This window comes from Eriocheir sinensis, chromosome 35 (genome assembly GCF_024679095.1).
Source record: "Eriocheir sinensis breed Jianghai 21 chromosome 35, ASM2467909v1, whole genome shotgun sequence".
NCBI lineage: Eukaryota > Metazoa > Arthropoda > Malacostraca > Decapoda > Varunidae > Eriocheir > Eriocheir sinensis.
In genome coordinates this window covers 6,960,699-6,981,536 of record NC_066543.1, presented here as the reverse complement: position 1 = coordinate 6,981,536, position 20,838 = coordinate 6,960,699, and the positions used below count along the sequence as shown (strand labels likewise).

The window sequence follows — 20,838 nt, the reverse complement described above, 5'->3', positions numbered from 1 at the left end:
CCCGCCACAACTCGCCACTGTTTTGTGGCAACCACAAAAAAGTGGCCCGTGTGCAGGCAGCCATATAGATGTGTGTGTTCTATTTTGACCATTATTTTGTGGTGGCCACTGACCACTAAAAAGTGGCTTGTGTGAATCCAGCCTAATAGGTGATGAACCACAAAGTTGAAGACCCACGTAAAAACAAAAAGAAAAGTAAAGCAATCAGAATTAAGACTTTACTGAAGGATGTTGCTCTAACATCCAGAGCAGATGTCCCTCCCTTTCATCACATGCACAAGAGAGAGAAAAAGAGCAAATATATGGGAGAAAGACAATCACAGACTAGTAAGATTGAAAGTTTGATTGCCTTCTAGAAAAAAAAGCACAAGTAGAATGGCAGTGAGGAAAAGAAGAATGATCAATAAGAAAGATGTTAAAGCAATACCTTAATGGCCTCCTGCTCCTGCCTGAAGACAGTTCGATGGTGGTGTCGGGTGCGGCGATGCAGGTGGAGGATCCGGTCACACTCACCACATAAGTTGCTGCTGCACTCCTCACACAGGATCATGGCAAGTGTCTCCCCATCATCATGGTTTTCACAAGTGGGCTGAGTGTGGCAATGATGAAGAAAGGACATTAAGTATGACTACTAAGTTACTAATATATTATTTTTGAACATATTAAGCTGCAGTGATATGAGTAATTGGATGTTTAGATTGTTGAATTTGTTTGCAGTATGTCTGTTAAATCTATCATTAAATGTGCAATTTGGTTTCTCTTTATATTTGTGTGGACCTACACTGTGTATTTATTCTAATTAGTATATAGATCAACAACTTCAGTTCAAGAATGCTACGTCTATCATTTAAAAATCTGCATGAGGAGCATTGACTGAGGAGACGCACCCTGGGCTCAGGATTGTGTGGGTCCCCTGAGGAGGTGGTGGCCTGCCAGTGCTGGGAGGAGAGAGCGTCCACATGGTCTGGGTGCAGGACACACAGAGAAGCCAAAGCCAACCATAGTGTTGGGGTGGTCAGGCACGTTGCAGCACATGATCTGTCACTCTCATGTAGGCGGGTCAGGTTGATGATGTTTTCTGCTATTGATGCCTTGCTGACCTTTGCCCAGGCATCAGAGAGCTTGCCCTACAAAACAGCCAGATTCAGAGACATGTTATTTTTCTATTACCCTATCCTCTTTCAGTATCTTAATGTCTACTTCTATTGATACAACTTGTTGAAGGCATTATTTTCTTGGGCTGCCTTCCATGCAAGAAAAAAAATAATAGTCCTAAGTTTGTGTACTAACTTTTTTAATGTTTGTTTCAGGGCTTGCCTATACTAGTTTTACTAGCCCATAATTTATTTCACTCTACATTTTCTCTACTTTTCCTAATCAGGATTAGTTTTTTCCCTAACTTTTTCTTATCAAGGATCTATTTTTTTTTATTCCTTACTGCTTTATTTATATATGGTGTATATCTTTATCAACATTCTTCTTTATTCACTTAATTTTTTTTTTATCACTCATATATTTTCTTTTAGTGTATCGCATCTCTCACCATGGACATGTCTCTTATTAGATTTATAATGAGGTCAGCTTGCTTCTGTGTGGCATGTCCCCTGAGCCACCAGCGAGGGGAGTTGGCAGGTGGCGTGGGCATGGCTGTGGCCAGAGTCACTGAGGTAACACCACCCTTGCCTTGTGCCACTGCTATCTTGCCACCATCACTACCCTTGGTCTTGAGCTGAACTGTGAGGGCCTTGGAAATCACTGCTAAGAACACATCAAGGATACCCTGCCTGAAAGAAAAGTACCTTGACATCAGGAAGAAAGTCCAGGATAATCAGTATGTATAAAATACAAAGAATATGTAAATAATTCTCAATAATTTCATAGTGCTTTCTCTCTAAGAGGTAACTGATTCTTCTGCAAGACTATCGTATTTTTCAATGTGCAAGATGCATCTTTTCCCCACTAAATAGGGGTCTCAATTTACCCCTTCATCCTATAAACTGATTGTCAAAAAAATATTATGCCTCCCTAGGCATCCTGTATCTTATACAGTAAGGACTAAAATTTCATGTATTCCATTCTTACACTTCTATGGACTCATTTTCTTCTCTAATATGTGAAAAGAAAATGATTCATGAGAACTGACTGACTGATAACATGTGATATATGATAATGATAAAGGGTCTGTCTTTGACATGTCATCTATTGAACTAATAATATTAGCCGCCAGGATGGAATTGGGATGGGTAGGGCAGCTGTGTGGGAGTTTGCTCGGGGGAACCGTCAGGAGTGGAGGCGGTGAGTGAGTGAAGTGACATGCCCCCGGGCATATGTTCCCCATTAGTTAGTTCAGAATAGCTATTCTTAAACATTCTCTTGGAAAGGAACTTTGCCAGGTAGCAGATTAAAATACAATATAAAGTGTCAATTTCTGTCCTCTGTGAACTCCTAATTTCCAGTGAAATGGTAAAAACCTACTTTTGTGTATCAAAGGGAGTGTCCTGGTCCTGTGTGGCGGTGTGGAGGCTGGCATAGTCATAGACAGGGAGTACCTCCACCCCAAGGATCAAAGCCAGTGACTGAGGAGGCACGTCTACCAGCATGCGTCGAAACAGTGCCACAACCTGAGGTAAATTGACTAAAATTAGGACAAATCATGACCTACTTGAAGATGAAGTTTTTTATATATCTGACATATTTCAATCTCAACTATAATTTCTTTCTTTGTTGAAAAACAGCACTTAGTGGGCTTTTTTGTGTGTGCCCTTGAGCGGCTTCCCTAACTGAAAAAAATGTTATGTAATTGCTACCAATGTAATGTTTAAACAATTTTAGTTTGTTCCTCAGGTACTCTATAATAACCGTATTTATATTGAGCTGTTCATCCTGTAGGTAGGTTCAGATGCTTGGTGGAAAATGTTGAAGTGTAGGAAAACTTATGAACTGTTTTATATTGCCATATCAAAACCTGGGAGTATCAAGATAAAACTTGTGAAAATGATCAGTTTGTACAAGAGCTGGGCAAGTTAAGTATCTTTCCCATAGGTGTAATAAATATATCGCGCCTTCACCTGTCATAATCCTAATCCTGTGACCCACCTGCCGCTGAACTCTTGCTGAGCCTGTGTGGAGGAGGGAGAGGAGGTGGCGGAGAAGGTGGTCCTGCTGGGCAAGATGGGCACGTCCCACAGCTGAGCCACTCAGTGCAAGCACCATGGACAGCATCTCAAAGCAGTAGGTGTCTGGAGCACTATGTTGACCCTCTTCAGGGGTATTCGGAGTTCCCAGGGTCTCACAGCTAAGCCCTGACTCCCACTCTTCTCGGGCACGCACGGTCTCCTTGCGGATGGCCTGCACTATATGGGAGCACACCTGGGGGGGCAAAGGTACATGCTTACAGATGAGGCTACTAGAAAGAATGTCTGTCAAGCACCACTGCAGCATTTTCAAGATAAGCATACTACTGTCATCCCCAATCATTCCTCTATTGTGATGGAATGATTATTTATGTCATGTGAAAGAAAATTTCCTTTCTCAAGGAGAAGCAAACAAATGCCCTGAGGCAGAGTCAGCTATCATGGCCACTCAGCTGGCTAATCACACGCTGCAACACACAGCATCTAAGGCCTCTCTCAGCCATTCCCAGCATTACATCCCCACATCATCAGTGCTGTTCCTGATTTACATAAATGATACTGATGATGGGACAAACAGCTATGCAACCCTGTTTGCAAATGAGGCAAAGAATATGAGGAGAGTAGGGAGTAGAGAGAATTGTAAAATGCTGCAGGATGATCTAGATAGAATTTATGAATGAAGCCAGGTGTGGGAAATTTAATTTAATGAAAACAATGCAAAATATTTGAAATGGGTGAAAGTACTAGGTAAAATTACAAGGATTAGGGAAGAGCTAAAAGTAATGAAATGAAATTGAAAATGATAAGATGTTTAAAAGATCTGAAGAAATATAGCATAAAGATAAATTGATCATGGAACAGCCTGGACAAAGAGATTGTTCAGGTCAAAAACTTAAATGAGTTTAAAGCTAAATTTGACTGACTGAGGTTCTGAGATGGGACCCCAAAAGTGCAACTCCTTTTCTGTAAATCATCAAAACCAGGTAAATACAAGGTAAATACAACTGTGTAAACACACACACACACACATACATGCATGCACACATGCACATGTGCTCTTACCTGTTTCTGTAAGTGTGTTAATTTTGACCTGGAGAAAAGGATGCCAACCATGTGTTCCCTCAGATCATTATTGCGTTCCTGTGGTTCTACTGTTGCCAGGGGACCGCTGCCTACTTCCCGTCCTTCCATACCATGACTAGCACCCTCAGCTGTCCTGATGAGCCGACCAAAGACCTGCAGGGTATACAAGTTTTAACTTTTCTCATGTAAAGGCCACAGCCTAAATAAAATGTTGAGTATATAACATCTTTTGAATTTTAGTTGGACTGTTACTAAACATGTTATGTGTTAAGCTTTTATGAACCACAGAATCAGTTCAGTACACACTCCATCATATATCCTCCCCTCCCCCTATTCCCTAGGAACCCGCTTCTTCCTGAACCTTTTTGATGCTCCAGCCTGCTGCATGTATACTTGATACATAATTGTACACTTTTTGTGTGTGTTGTATGCCTGTGATTAATAATGGTATTATTTGTTGGCCTAATATGGCAAACATCTGACCATTTACTTTTATAATGGGTTTTTATCAAACATAATGTATTAGGGTATAGGGTTTCTGTCACCCATATTCTCACAAATTAGGAAACACTAGTGGTTAGTTACCTGTCCTGTGATGAGCCGGAAAACTTTGAGGGTCTCCTGCTCACAGGCTCGGTGTTGGATGGTGAGGGGTGAGTGCTGGCGGAGGGGTCTCACACCACTCCCCTCTCCCTCTCCACTACCCAGAACCCTCACCTGTCGCACCCTCACACTCTGGTCTGGCCCACGCAGCTCCACCACCAGGGATGTCACTGCCTCACCTGCCAACCAAGACACATAAGGATGGCAAATTACCTTCCACTTATTTGAGAACTGCTATCTGATAAGTGTATAAAGGAATAATAACTGAGTAAAGGCAAATGAAGAAAGTGAAGACTCACCCAGTAAGACAGCATGCAGCCAGCCTGTAAACCTGCTCTCAAGGTCAACTTTTCTTGCAATGGCCATATCATCACCACCACTGCCACACTTGAACACTACACTGGACACTTTGTTCTGTATGAATGACCCCAAAAAAGTTAGTGACATGTGCATAAACTGGTAGTTATATCACATATAAAACTCATTATCTACTATTTCAGGAATTTTACAGAATTTCTTACAGACAGTAAAGGGTTGTGGTAGTAAATTTCATTTATCTTCCTTTATATAATTTTTCCCAGCTAATTTATCCTGAATGCAGAAGAAAGATTAAATTTACATACGATAGAGAGACCCACACACTCACCCCAAGGTCTCTGCAGTTGTCTATGTGAATGTAGATGGCCTGAGGGTGGACAGAGGAAGGACAAGTGATGGTAAGGGTCTTAGTCTTGTTGCGATCCTCATCCCCTGACTCCCAGAAGGTCTCGGTGGAAGAGTCCGTAAGGGAGGGGACCATGGCCTGTCTGCTGGATGCCCGCATCTCACACTCAGCCATCAGGTCCCTCAGGCACTCCACAGTGCTGGTCACCTGCGCAGCGGACCATCGGAGGCGGTCAGGGCAGGGGGGGTGGGAGGGGGTCTGCTATTTTGGGGAGATTACACCTCAGGTATGCAGAAATTTTCAACTTTTGCACAAGACAGGAAAGGTATGCAAGATGCTTTAATATTTTTGTGTACTTAACTAAGAAAGTTTTTTGGGACCTATTTGGGGAAGATATAAATTGAGTTTTCTGGAGTTAAATTCAAGTAGTGTATCAGGAGTTTGAGCACTAACCCTTACTATGGCAGAGTACGCCATTATTCATAAAGATTAACTTACTATGTATGTACCAACTTAATGAATACATCAAATAAAAAAAATCATGGAGCAATATTCTTTAAGCTTAGAGTACAGTTATTTAAAACCAAAATTTGGGTGGCTGCAGAAATGAGCAAGTGAAAATGTATTTCTAAAGCCCCATCCACACTTAACATCAACTTGTATGCAACGTGATGTTAACTGTGGACAGGACTTAAAACTTCAAATAATAAATCCAAACAATTTTGTCTCATATGTAATGGACAAAATGTTATATTTCAAGAGCTTGAAAGGTAGATACAAGACTGGTTATCTATTTCATTAGGCTGATTTATCCCTTCTTGATTACTAATTCCTGCTCTCAACTTTGATTCCAAGTCTGCTCTGATTGGTAAAGGTGTCTGTCAAGATGAGTATCAAACCATAATAACAAATATTTATGCTTGCATTTAATTTATTAAAGGTGCCTTGGAAAATATATTTATTTATATAAGAATACATCAAATAATCAACTGCCATCAAAGAAGGACAATTTTTCCACCAACATCATCAGCCTACCACACTAAGCCACCCTCAAGGACTCACCGGGCCATGACTCTCATACATGGATGCCACACCCTCTTCCCCAGCCCCTAGCACCTCCTCAGAACGGGACAGGATCTTGGATATGTTGGAGAAGACATGGCTCTGGTGCAGGAAGTCATGGTCAGAAGGGGTAAAGCGCAAACCCCAGCACCTGTGAAGAAGAAGCATCATTAGTCTGAAGGATTCTGGATTAAAACAAGACAAGTATGGTTCTTCTATCTGATTTCATTGGGAACAAAAGTATTTAGAACAGGTAACAGAAAAAGTTTGAAGATATCCTAATAATGATGATTTAAAATAAAAAGTGGGCTTTGGTAGACTATATGCATAGAATGGATAACAGATAAGACTGCTAAGGTTGCAGAGTAGTGAGAACGCAAGAATATGAGGGCAAGTTAGGGCAGACAGAGAAACACAACCTTTGCTGGAGCAGGGTTGGGTGCATCAATACCAAACCTGGAGTAGTGAAAATGGGAAAGGACTTTGTTCTCCAGCAAACTAATGCTGCAGCTGCTGGTGATGATGATATGTGTGAATGTGAGTGTCTGGCTCACCTGACAGCCATCATCTGGAGGGGTGAGCCAGGTGGCAGCAGCATCATGAGATCAGCCACTGTCTGCAGCAGTTGATGGAAGGTCTGAGGCAGTGGGTGAACAGCATCACCTGCCAGCGTCACATCGCTCAGGGGATGTTCCAACACAACCATTTCTCCCTCCTGCTGGGAGTGGTTATGGAGATTAGCAGCATAATCCAATTCACTCTTTCTTATAAATATTTCTACTTGATTTGTGTTACTTTATTCATTTCACTCAATATTAATCAATAACTTTTTCTCAGTTTACAACATCAGCACTCATTGGACATGCTTATTTAGATTTTCAGAAGGCATTCAATAAAGTATCAAGAGTAACATACACAAATGAATATTAGACTGGATGAGCAACAGACAACAAAGGATGGTGATTAATGGAGCTGCCTAAGAGTAGGTGCCAGTTGTTAGTGGTGTCCCTTGGGGCTTTATTTTTGGGTCAGTACTGTTCATTATTTACATCAATGTTATCAATGTTGGACTTGATCATTATAGACAAGGAGAGGCAGAGCCTTGCCTTCAAGAAGATTTATGCAGATTTTAAGCTTGTCTGATATATGGTAGATGCCTTTTGGCATGGATAAGTACCAAATTCTTCAAATTGGAACTAAAAATAGGAATCTCTCTCTCCCCCTCTTGCTCCCTCTCCCTCTCCCACTATAGCATTTATTCATCTTTTTCCTTTGCCAACATTCAATCCACCGACTTGAGCTCCTCTTCCTCCCCATGCTCACCAGGTCATGGGCCTTTTCTCTTTGAACTTGTTGCTGATTCTGAGGGTTGATGTCTTCTGCAGGTGCAGCAGGGGTTCCTTGTTGGGGCCCTGTGGGGGTGAGTGCTGCCACAAAGCACCACAGAAGGTCATGAAGGCAAGTAGGCTGTGTGACACTTCGTAGCAGCCAATTTAGGGCCTGCAAGGATAAGAACACAAGTGATATGAAGGAATGCAAATAAATGTTTGTTTTCTTGCTGTTGTGGATTACTTGACAGATTAACATTTCTTTAACACAATTTTATCAAATAAGGTGCATTTCAAGTATGAAAGTTTACATATTTGTTAGAGACAATTTTGCATTATGAGTTAAGAGTGTATTCTTCATTTCACTGCATGGTGTGAGAGGCATTTAAAAGCAATATTGCTCTTACATTACAGAAAGTTGAGCCTGAAGACCAGTGTCTATTGAACTACATGTTTTCAAAATGCACCTGAAAATGGTCACTTAACTCTCTTTGATTTTTTTACCCAGCCTCTGTGGGAATTGACAATAAAAGTGAATTCAGTAGTCTATGAATTCTGTAGTTAAATAACATCTTGTTTTGAAAAGAAAATGAGATGAGACTCATATTATCAAACTTTTGGTGCTGAGACTGCTGCTACCAGCAACTAAAAGGACAAAAAATTAAAAACATTGGAAAAAGTAGGAGAAAAACATCCTTTACTTCACACACCTGCATGGCATACACTCTTGCTGCTGCCTTGCGTGTTGCATGTCTCATTGCAAATGCTAGAGTCTCCAGGTCATGATTTTGGAAGATAAAGGCCATGATAGGTCGGATGATGACTTGCCGCGCCCGGCCTCCTGGGTCACCACCAGGGCCACCTCCACGTTCAATGCAGGCAGCCAAACGCTCCAGGGCAGCAGAGGGATGAGCCAATAGGGAGCTGCCTCCATCTGCTGATGACAAGACAGGTTGGCCTCTACCCTATCTTTAGCCCAACATCCACTGTAGTTGCTCTCCAAGTTATCACAACATTTTTTCACAAAATGATATATTCAGTATTACTGTAAATACTGATGTGTAAGTTGAACTTTGAAACTCAAGAATTTTCATCCTAAAAGCATAAGACACTATGTGGAGTGAGTGCCACATCTGTCTATATGTCTAGTTCACAAATGGCCTCATACCTGCATTCTCGCCACTGCTGTTGTTACGTTTCCTTAGCACAACAATAGCTTTCTGTTCCTGCTCATGATGGGAGGCTGAAGCTGAGGCAGCAGCTGAGCTCCAGTCTTGACCAGAGGTGCCCACAGTGACTGATATGGAGCGGTGAAAGGGGCGTCCTCGTGGTAATTCACTGTCTGATGCTGGTGACTCTTGGTGTGAGGCTCCTGAGAAGGATGTAGGAAATATATATGCATACATTCATTACTTTGTCTCATTCCCATATAGCAGAAAAATTATTGCTCATCCCTGATGCCACGACCACCCACCTGTCAAAAACAATTTGGGTAATTTTGGGGTACCGCAGAAGTGAAATTCCCATTGATGAAAATAGTGTTGATGGAGAGCCAAATGTACTTGCTATACTCACATGGAGGCTAGTAATATTATAAACAGTTCAAAGAAACACACAACAGAAGTATGACACACACACACACCTGGAGGGGAAAATGGGGAATGTTCCCTGTGGTTGTTCTCCCGGGACTCTCCTGAGCTGCTCCTGTAGTCAGCATTTTCCCCAGTGTGGAAGGTGTGGTGGAGCAGCAGGTCCTCCCGCAGCTGATTGAGGTGCTGCTGCTGACAGTTGAGGGTGTGGAGGCACTGGAATGCAACCTGCAGCACACAATGTTCATGTATTGTAACAACTATGATGAGGTACCTGGTCAATTTGTGAGTGTCATTCTAATTTGAATTAACATGCTTTGAAAAAAAAAAAAAAAAAAAAAAAAAAAAAAAAAAATCTCTCTCTCTCTATATATACTGTATATCTATCTATCTATCTATCTATCTATCTATCTATCTATCTATCTATCTATCTATCTATCTATCTATCTATATATATATATATATATATATATATATATATATATATATATATATATATATATATATATATATATATATATATACTCAGAAAATTGATCCTGCATTTTCATTGCATAAAATCCTCTTTGAATTTTTTATATACCTTGAAGTAATCCATCTTTGCAATGTTCTGACTCACCTTGGGGAAAGGGCTGTTGTCTGGGCTGAGTTCTGATACACAAGGCATGACACAGGGGGAGCGTCTCAGCAGGTGGGTGCGGTTGAGCAATGCTGGCGCTGCTGCACTTGCCAGATCTAATAGGAACATGGCATTATTTCTCATAATTACATGGGCATCTAGTTGGGGTAATGGAGAGAGCAGTTTACTATTGGATTTTCTTTTTGACTTCCCATTGCTAGATTTGTTGCCAGCAAATTGACTAAATTGGCCTTTGTGTCTGTTGCGGCAGCTCCAGCACATGTGGAAGCAGCCCCGCACTGCCTCACCACAGGGCTGTGACACTCGGTCCTTGGTGGGGAACACTTTCCAGCGTGTACCCACATAGCCACAGCCCTTGGAGGATGCACCACACCCTGGATGGACTGTCCGGAAATGCTGTTCAGAGCTCTCTGAAGGAACATTGCAACCACACAGTTCACACACACCATCCTCTTCTTCCCCTGCTGCTGCAGCTGCTGCCTCAGCACCAAACATGGGTATGCTGCTGCTGGAGGAAGATTTTTTCTTGTGCTTCTTTTTCTCACGGTCACCTTTTTCTTTCACTTTGTCAGCTTTCTTGAGACGAGCAGGGACGGTGGGGGACGGGAGGATGATCTGCTGTGCCACAGCCTTCAGACAGCTGGAGGTGAGTTCCTCCCACAGCAGCACCACATGGCGCAAGACAGGTGGCAGGTCAGGGGGATCTGTGCCTGGCCCACCCTCCATAACTGTGGCAAGCTTTTGACCAGAAGATCCCTGAGCATAACTTGTAGAAGCTCGGCCTGATGTGTCTTCTCCACTGCTCTCAGTAAGGTGTGTCACTTCATTGATGTTGGCATTGGTGCCAGGCTTGAGCAGGTCATCAGTGTTCTGCAGTGTCACATTGTTGAGATAGCTGTAGGTGCTCACCTCTACAGAGTGACGCTGTCGTGCCTTTTGCTCCTTGGTCAATTTTTCAGTCTTTGCTCCTGATGCAGCTGGGGATTTCCAGTGGAAGGTGCCTTGCTTGGTCAAATCTGGATGAAACTTGATGTATGAGGCACATGCCATGGCATCATGGACAATGCCCTCATGCCATAAGAAGGCAGCAAAGATGGCCCTTAGACATTCAGCCACAGAGGGACTCATGGCTTCTTTCACCTTATCCCTGCTGGGTCCTGGCTTCTCACGCTGGGACGAGGCTGGAGATACCACATGTTCCCGCTTCCCCCTGTGAGGCTTCCCTGAGCGGTCCTTGCGGGTCATTTTGGGAGAAAGACGCATGTTTTCCTCTCTGGAGCCAGTGGAGCCAATGTTGAATTTCACTCCTTCAGGACTGGTTTGCGTGGCTGTCTGGGTTACTGTTTTGGATGTACTGCTAAATGGTTCCTAGAAAAAGAAGGCACATCTTTAAGATGGATGCTTTTCTTATGCCCTGTAAGTTTTAGAGATAAAGCCTAAGAGTTTCATAAACTGTTTCCTAGAGGTAATTTATTTAAATGGATATTCCTAAAGATGAACAAACCACTATCATAAACACTTATCAGTGAGAATTCATTGCAAAGTGAGATGCATGCCAGAAATAATATATAAAAATGGTCCATTCAGCTGAAGCAAGGGGTGGGCACCCTTTAAATGTGAGGATAATGTTTTAATGTTTGCAAGAGATGAAGGGTGGGAGAGTAGAAGGGCTAGATTATGTAAGGATGGTTTGCAAAACAGTAAATTAAATATTTTGGGTGCCAGCAGTAGTTAGATAAAAATGAGGACAAGCCAATGTGCTCACCCTTCTTGGAGTGCTGGGTGTGGAGGTGGGCAGGGAAGAAACACTGGGTGAGTGGGACATGTCTTGGGTGAGGCTAGACACAAAGACACTTGTGTCACTGAGGGAGTCATTAGCACTACGGATGGCTGAGGGGGGGCTGCTGGCTGCTCTCTCCCCAAGGGCACCCATCCCAGAAACCAAGGGAGACACTCCAGTGGCCCGAGGAGAGCTGTGGAGAGGAGAGCTGCTGGCACTCTCCCTTCCCCGGCCTGTTGAAAATGGTTATGTTAGTTGTTTTTTTAACTGGGATAAAAAATTGATCTGTGTCCTTTTATGTATGGATCAGCTTATGTATGCTGTCTATTGCATCATCACTTTTTTGTGCTCTTCAAAAGCAAATATGTACTGGACCATAAGGAAAAGACATAAGTTACTGATCAACTTAAGATATCTCTTTACAAGCATGTGTATGTGACCTATGCTACTCTCTACAACTGATGATGTAATTATAGTCTATCGATTTTAACTTGAGCCCTTGGGCGCTACTCAGGGATTCCCCACAAGACTGCGCTGGTGCCACATCACTCCATTACTCTCCTCAGAGGGGGTCTCTCTCTCTCTCTCTCTCTCTCTCTCTCTCTCTCTCTCTCTCTCTCTCTCTCTCTCTCTCTCTCTCTCTCTCTTTTTTTGCATGGCTGTGCAGGGCGCAAGAGTGAGATCTTCTTGAGTTGTCCATTGTGGGTGAACGCTGAATGGTGCGGCCTGGCGCCTGTTGCCAAGGTCCGTCTGGCAGTAACGTCGCATGAGCCATGTTGTCAAGTGATATGGAAGGTTTACTGAGTCATTGTTTTTCCTTCTAATCCAAAGCCATTCATAACACCATGCAGTCGTATTATGAGTATATATATATACAGTAAAACAATGGAAAATGAAAGGGGGAAGATAAGCTTCCTTTTTTTTTAATCCGGTTTATGGCCATTTCGCCATTTTGATCGCCATTTTTTTTTTCGCCGCTTTTTTTTTTTGAAACCAACAAAACACACGCCACGCTAAACAAAGTAGTACGCTTAAAACATGTGATATGTTGATACTGTGAGCGTTGCAGATCTGAATTGGTGCTGTGGTGAATGGTTGTGCAAGCTTGCAAGGCGACGTATGTTGGGGAAAGGGAATGGCATGTGAGGAGAGGGAGGTTTGTTGTGCTCGTTTGTTGAGAGAGTGTGAGAGTAGTCGTGCAGTAGTTGTCTAATACATTGATTATTTCGCAAACGTATTAGAAAGTATATTCATTTTTTAATTGCATTATCTAGATCAATTTCGGATAATCCTTTTTCGGATAATCCACTTTTGGATATATATATATATATATATATATATATATATATATATATATATATATATATATATATATATATATATATATATATATATATATATATTCCATAAATAGATAATGTACAGACTACCAGTGAGACAGATCGCCATGTGCAGGTCATCGCTAGATCTGTAAACCATGGGGGTTTCCCTGGGCCAAGCCACAGGGCTCAAGTTAGAGTCGATGGACTATAGCAGAATATGCTTTAGGGAAATAATCATTATACTTTTAACTCTATTCCTTCAAGTAATATTTAATTGGTAGCTGAATTTTATTTTCCAGATTTTCATGGATTCCTACACACATGCATGAAAAGTTAATAAAAAGGGGGAAAAAAGATAGCAGTAATTTATGAGATGACACATGAAGATGACATTACTATGTTTGGTGTCCTCACCTGGGATGGGTACAGGGCTAGAGGAGCGAGATATCTGGCGAGGTGATGTACCAGACGCAGAGATCATGGTGCTGCTCCCTGATGCCCCAACGCCAGCTGCACGAGGGCTGGAGGAACGAGAGAGTCGCTTTGGGGTGGCTGGGGGTGTACGGGGAGGCGTGGCTCCATTTCCATTGGCCCGGGACTCCCCTATAGCTTTGACTAGATCCTTAACTGACACTCCCTGTAGCTCCGGTGGGACGTCACGGGACAAGCTGCACTGGGGGGCACTGTTGGCAGAAAGGAAAGCACCGTGAGGATAATGCATTGCTGCAGCTCCATGGAAACATTAATGGTAGAACTTAACTGCTAGTGGATGAGGAACCTGTATACCATTCTGAGAGAGTGCAGATGGTATGCTCATATTCTCTGGGGATACATGGGATGATATGCTGATTTGGGAGAGTGTAGGGAATGATAAACTTACATTATTTGAGGTACTGTAGTGGGGTGGTACATTTGATATTTCATAAGGACTGTGTGAGGGGTTCTGTGCCTTAACTTTTATGGGTACAGGGAGGAGGGTACACTCATTATTCTGTGGGTGGTATGCAAAGGATGGTGCACTTACTAATGTCTGGTACTATGCAAAGGAGAGTACAATATTTTAAATGTAAAACTGGTATTAGGCTACAGTTATAACATAGCTATTCAGAAATACCAGAACCAGCTAACATGGAGACTTTATGGTATGCTTAAATTCTCGATTGTGAATTTTTTTTTCCTCACCTAACACTCAGCTGCTGTGTCTGCTGTGGCTTCTTCTCATGCTTCCTTTCCCCAAGCTGTGCAGACTGTGAAGGTGTCAGTTGATGTGCCTGCTGCTGCTGCTGTTGTGGAGGGTGGTAAGAGAGCTGCTGTCCCATCTGCTGCTGCTGCTGCTGCTGCCCTGCCTGCTGCCCTATCTGCTGCTGCTGCTGCTGCTGGGTAAGCTGTTGGCCATGTGGAGTGAGTAGTGAAGAGGATGATGAACCCTTGTGTTGTTCCTCCTTGAGCCACCGATGCAAAACAGAGAATTTCCCACGGTGCTGTGAGATGTGTAGGTCAACTTTGAACTAGCATTGGGGGGAGGGGAGGGCACTATGTACAGTGTATAAGATGACATATGGTTATGACATCAGTGATAGGGACAAGCTACATGGACTGTCACCCACATCTGATAGGTTTACCAGAGTAGTCTGACAAGACAACAAAGAATAGGGAGGAAAATGTAAATATTCTCATGTGTTTTGCTGTAAGTTTCAGGCAAAAATATTTTAACTTTATATAACTGTGGATATATGCACCAGTCCCCACAGTTACATTTACTACAAAATTGTGGAAGACATTAAACTGACTTACTAAGTAGAATGTGTAAAAGACTCAGGATTACAGATTTGACAAAATATAAAATGTTTGTCAAAATACTGTTAACTAAAAACATTAAGATTTAGTTTATAATTCAAGTACTGTAGGCAAAAAAAATGTACATATGTAAACATACTACTGACACAAATACTAGTGAGTGCCAAATAGAGATGACAGAAGACACACATACATATAAGCACACCCACCCCCGCTCACACACAGAGGATGAATGCTTAGCAGATGATAGCAGAGAAGACATCAGAAGGGAGATGTCACTTACCTACATTTTACATACAGTGGAACCTTGGTTCTTGAACTTAATTTGTTCCTAAAGGCTGTTTGAAAACTGATTAAAAAAAAAAAAAAAAAAAAAAAAACTGATACCATATTTAAGAATTCATGTTGAATGGATTAATGTGTTCCTGAACCCAATATGATTGCTTATTTAAGCCTTTATAACAGTACCTCATGCATAAATTCATATACAAAACAATTAAAATCATTAAATCTTTCACAAACAAAATAAACAAAATAAATAGGTAAAATGAAAGTTTAACTTCACTTTATCTGTACAGAAGAGTTGATGGCATAAGTGGAAGATGGTGAGGAAGAGAAGGGGAGAGATGTTATTGTTTGGAAGGGGAAGTCCATGTTATAAAAACATCAGCTCTTCATCCAGTTGACCCATGAGACATGCAACATTGTGCAACATTATGAAACATACCTGAAACAAGTTTTGCCAAGATAGTGGCATGAGCCAAACACCTAGCTGGCATTGAGTCATGGTGCAGGGGTTGAAGAGGGTGGGGTGGGGGATTGTAAACAAAGGGCATGTCAAAGGGCCGCTTTCATAGTCATTTTGTTTGTTTTGATTGTTACCAATGGTGCCGATCGACATTATAGCTTTCCACGTGAAACTAGCATATGGGGTAATGGCGGCTGCAGAGGAAGCGAGAGGTGTTGAGAGTGTGTGGTAAGGTGCGGGGCTAAGCTAACCCCACAGCCGCCACTACCCCATCGGCCAGTTTTAATAGGAAATTCTAAAGCGTCGATCGCCGCCATTGGCAACGATCGAAACAAATAAAACAACTGTGAAAGCGGCCCATAGTCAGATGAGTGCAGCCAGGGTCACCTCTGCTGCATCTCCTTACTTTCTATGAATGCTTCACTGAACGATTGCTGTTTCCAATAAAGGGTTGTCTGTGTGTGTGCCTAGAGGGGCATAAAAAATTGGAAAGAGTAGGGTGATGGCTAAGTCCTGTCTGGCTTACCACCTCTCGTATCCTCCCTGTCTTGTGTGTTTCACTTTGATCATAGGAGCCCTGTGGTGGCCTACACACCCCTTGATCATGTCAAGATTTTTGCATTTCCTTCAAGTTTCAGGATAGTGAGTGAAACATCCTAGTTATTGGGATTGATGTATGAGTTTGGTGTCAGCCACAAATTTGTGTGTTCAGGCTAGAGTTAGTTGGCCCAAATCTGTGGTGTGCAATATCATGCTCTGGCAGTCTGCTGTTACATGGCATGTCTGATTGTGGGGATAATATATGATAGCCTACGCATAGGAAACATTCATCAGTGTCAATAATAAGCAAGCAATAATAACAAATACTATCAATTATAGTCGATTTTGAGTTAAAAAATATTAGTACTGTCACAAACAGCTATTTCGTTAATATAAAGCCTGCTAATTTCCTCAGTGATGGACAACGCCATGGCTGTTTAATAATTATAATAAGTGATCTTGTATATGAGCAAAACAGCTGTTTGCAACAGTACAAATAATATTTAAATAAAAATCGACTATAATTGATTGCATCTGTTTTTGTTACCTGCATATTATTGATTCTGATGACTGTTTCCTATGCATAGTCTATCATACATTAACCACAAAATTGGACATGCTGTGGGACAGCAGGGTGCCAGAGCACAATAATCAGACTTGGGTGAACCAACTATTGTCCACATTAGTGGCAGGGAAGTGTTGCTGGTGTTGTCCCCAGTGGGTGTGAGGGTGACCACTGTGTCCAAGGGGGTGTGGCAGGGAAGCAGGAACTAGGCAGGGGGGCAGGGGGGTTAATCAGTGTCACCCCCAGCTACTCTTAGCGTAACCACATAGGCCACGTAGGCATTGAGTGAAGGTTGCAAAATAAACTGACTCTCTCTTGCTGTACACTTCAGCTCACAGAGCACATGGTTATTGGCTTGCCTGTTCAAGAATTGAGATTTTTTATTTATTTATTTATTTATTTTTTTTTTTTTTTAAGTATTCGCCTATGGTGCCGGTAGGCTTTCTTGATGAGGCCTGATGGTTGGCCTCAGCACGTCATGGCGCAGGCAAGTGTTTATAGTGGTGCCATCTTGCATTGGCTAATGCTGCCCCCCTAGAGCTCATCTTCGATCCTATGATCTAAAGTCTAGGTTGATAGGTGGTCTTCTGGACAGCATGTGGGTAGTCTTAGGCCACTCGGCAGAAACCAGTGCAGTTTTTGTTCAGAAAAATATGTTCAGAAACTGATTTATTGGAGATGAGTCGTTCAGCAACCAAGGTTCCACAGTATAAGAGGGAAGACGAAGAAGAAAATGAGTGAAGAAGACAAATGGAAGAGAAAAACTGTTGGAACAACAACAATAGTAATAATAATAATAATAATAAAAAAAAAATAATAATAACAATATTAATAATAATAATAATAATAATAATAATAATAATAATAATAAAAATAATAATAATAATAATAATAATAATAATAATAATAATAATAATAATAATAATAATAATAATAAGAGGAAGAGAAGAAGACGAAGACAAGGAAAAGGAAAAGGAAAAAGAAGAAGAAGGAAGAGGAAGAAAAAAGGAGAGGAGGAGGCAGCTTTCATCTTTACCTGCTGCTGTTTGGTGGATGTGTTGGAAGGAGCAGATGTGGAGGAAGAAGTGGTGGTGGTGGTTGAAGCTCCTGCCACCTCAGGCTCATCCGTCATGGTGTTTATGTCGACCATCTGGTGTTGGAGTGACTTGTGAGGGACGTCTCCTCCCCTCCCAATGGCCTGGCCTCCACCACTGCTGCTGCTGCCATCACCCCGGCCCCGAGCTGCAAGAAGTAGTTTACTCAGGACAAATGAACCTTACGACAAACTCTCAAGAAGGGAGTATCAAGACACCTCTCATTCTAAACTGGTATTAGCTTTCTGGCTCCCTCTATCACCTTTATATGAGCAGCACTCTTGCAGGCATGTATGAGATGTCTGTTTTGCCCTTTTACCTTCTACCAGTCTTTGTTGACAGTTTTATTCAAATTTACCATACTGTCGAAAACGAGTTGTAATATATAAAGAAATTAAAGTCATAAAGAAAGTGTTTGGCAATACTCTCCATTACCCCTTCAGGGCTATAACCACAGGGTGCAGAGGTTAGCTAGAGGCCGATTTTACATTTGCTGAATAAGATTCCCCCTAAACTCTAGCTTGCTTTTTGCACTGCTACTAGCTCATGAACACACCAAGGACCTGGAACATTTGGAAAAAAAAAGAGGAGTCACTGTTGTAATAGGAACACATGTTTTGGCTAAATTTAAATCAAACTGAGAAGAGAACACACTCACTTATGGCACCAAAGACAAATGGATCACCCCCTGCTGCTGGCTGCTGAAAGGGACGAAACACTGGGCTGGTTTGAGCTTGAGTGAAGTCAAAACCCTGACTGCCAAAATTGTTTGGGTCTGAAAAAGAAGAAGAAAAAGAAGAAAAAAAAAAGAGGTTCAGCATGTCTTTTAATGGAAAAGCATAAATATTTACCTAACTAATGTGGTATCTGCACCTATGTAGAGTGCTCCCCATCCAGTGGTGGGCGTTTCGAGTCAGTGTCTTTTTGGTGTAAGGACTTACATACTCTTGACCTGAGTCTCTTTTTTTTTCTTTGCCACTGATTTCTTCAACTTCTCAGGCTTTTTAACCCCTTCTGAGGATGCAGAGTGGGTTTACCCTCATTGTTACTAATGCTATGACTCATGGTGACATAAAAATTCACATAAATATGACTTTAAATTACAAAAATTAGAGAGCAGGAATCAACAACAGAGATGGCGAAAGAGTAGAGTGAGTGGCCTTGAGGCTTGTGCATGATTGGCTGGAGCAGGAGGCTGGAGGCTGGAGCTGAAGGGCAACAAGCACCTGCTGCAGTTTGAGATCCCTGAGGAGGTAGATGTTTTTTCCTAGTTTGTGTATAGTTTTTTGTTTGTTTCGTGTTTATTATATATTATATTAAAAAATACAATTTTTTTACTGTTTAAGACTTCCTATTTTAGGTAAACAACTGAGTAATAATGGTATTTTATGAAAGAATGGGTTAAAATATTATTTAGAAGCAAAAATGAGCATTATTTAAATTTTTTTGTTGTGTTCGTAGAAACTGCTAGTTATTGTTATCGTTATCACGTTATCGAAGTCACCGATTTGGTTATTGAAAGTTATTGAGTAATCGTTATCAAAGTCGCCGTAATCGAAAAAGGTTATTGAGGTATCGTTATCGAAGTCTGGGTCAAGTTATCGAGTGCCCACCACTGTCCCCATCAACTGAAAATTTTTCAATTTACAATTTTGATTATATTATTTTTATTTATTTAGATAAAAAATTCACCAACCACTAGACTGAATTGTGTACAAAAAGTATTACTGATATTTCAGTCTTTCAGAGTATGTACTTACTGCTGTATTCATTGTGGTGATTACTAAGTGCCCAAGTGTTTTCTCGATACTCAAACTGTCCTCACCTCCTTGGATTAAGTACTGTCTTGAAGGGAGCACCCTTTTACATTGTGGGAAGAGGTGTAGCTCTGTGAAATTGCCTATTCATCATTTTTATATACTAAAACAAAAAAACTGAACACTCTACATTTTCTATAAATAAGTTGTCAAATAATGTTACACTCTGACCAGGAAACAAAATGAGTCACCTTATTATTGTGTTGTTTTAAAGATGTAGAGATGTAGCTGTAAATTAAGGGTTAGGGAGTCATGAAATACGCAAATATTGAATCAGCTTCAGCAAAAAGAAGGTTCATAAGGGTGAATGGGGGAAAATAGGGGTCCTGGAACATTTCTCAGGAATGTAATCTGCTTGTAAAGCAATGTTCACCTGTTATGATAATCTTGTCTGAAACTAAGTTTTCTGGCCTATTTTTTTTCTTAAATGGAAAATAAATTTGAAATAATTAAAACAGTCAAATTATTTTCTATGAATCCCCACTGTCCCTAATATCACATACCTGAGACACATGACATGTATGGATGACTATGGGAGTGGGAACGCTGCAGGTAAAGAGTGTGGCCACGAGACACAGCTAAGGACCATGCCTCCCCATCAGTGAAGCAGTACTTGCGTGTGCTCTCTGAGTCTAGGCGAACCCATGTGCCTGCCAGAGAGGAATGTTTTGTGTTTGCTGGTGTTCATTTCCAATCATCAATTTGCAGAAGTTCCTCTAAATTTGTTTTTTTATCATGTGTGACACTAATCAGGAGGAAAGGTGAGGCAGGTGAGGTCCGATGGACATATCTAGTCCCACAAAGGTCTTGCAGATATAGGAAAGAACATGGAGTTGGATCCTTGATTACCACGAATCTAGCAAGGAATGTAGCAGAATTCTTAAGCATTAGTTATAGTATAGTGGGAATCATTACCATGCAGAATAGAATGATAAATAACTTCCTGATCAAATTACTGAACCATTAAGATTACACGATCTATATTTTTATAAATTTTTAAATAATAAAATTTATCATAAGCTAATTTACAAAGCATTTTACTTCTCTGACTGAGAAAGAACTTTAAGTCATG

The 20,838-nt window shown here is 41.4% G+C and overlaps 1 protein-coding gene across 1 annotated transcript in view; it reads right to left on the bottom strand.

The window, feature by feature from the left end:
• Positions 1–20,838, bottom strand: part of LOC127007549 (E3 ubiquitin-protein ligase MYCBP2-like) — an 87,723-nt gene that overhangs the window by 8,597 nt on the left and 58,288 nt on the right. The window contains exons 49-70 of the mRNA XM_050878719.1: positions 20,270–20,416; positions 18,608–18,724; positions 17,892–18,097; positions 14,388–14,686; positions 13,620–13,888; positions 11,869–12,116; positions 10,083–11,471; positions 9,517–9,691; positions 9,043–9,246; positions 8,585–8,811; positions 7,870–8,046; positions 7,101–7,264; positions 6,547–6,697; positions 5,467–5,745; positions 5,120–5,234; positions 4,803–4,999; positions 4,197–4,370; positions 3,097–3,369; positions 2,476–2,621; positions 1,544–1,784; positions 888–1,127; positions 428–589 (exon numbers count right to left, since the gene is read on the bottom strand). Of these exons, the coding sequence (XP_050734676.1) occupies positions 428–589; positions 888–1,127; positions 1,544–1,784; positions 2,476–2,621; positions 3,097–3,369; positions 4,197–4,370; positions 4,803–4,999; positions 5,120–5,234; positions 5,467–5,745; positions 6,547–6,697; positions 7,101–7,264; positions 7,870–8,046; positions 8,585–8,811; positions 9,043–9,246; positions 9,517–9,691; positions 10,083–11,471; positions 11,869–12,116; positions 13,620–13,888; positions 14,388–14,686; positions 17,892–18,097; positions 18,608–18,724; positions 20,270–20,416 (5,600 nt within the window). The remainder of the gene's footprint in view (positions 1–427; positions 590–887; positions 1,128–1,543; positions 1,785–2,475; positions 2,622–3,096; positions 3,370–4,196; positions 4,371–4,802; positions 5,000–5,119; positions 5,235–5,466; positions 5,746–6,546; positions 6,698–7,100; positions 7,265–7,869; positions 8,047–8,584; positions 8,812–9,042; positions 9,247–9,516; positions 9,692–10,082; positions 11,472–11,868; positions 12,117–13,619; positions 13,889–14,387; positions 14,687–17,891; positions 18,098–18,607; positions 18,725–20,269; positions 20,417–20,838) is intronic.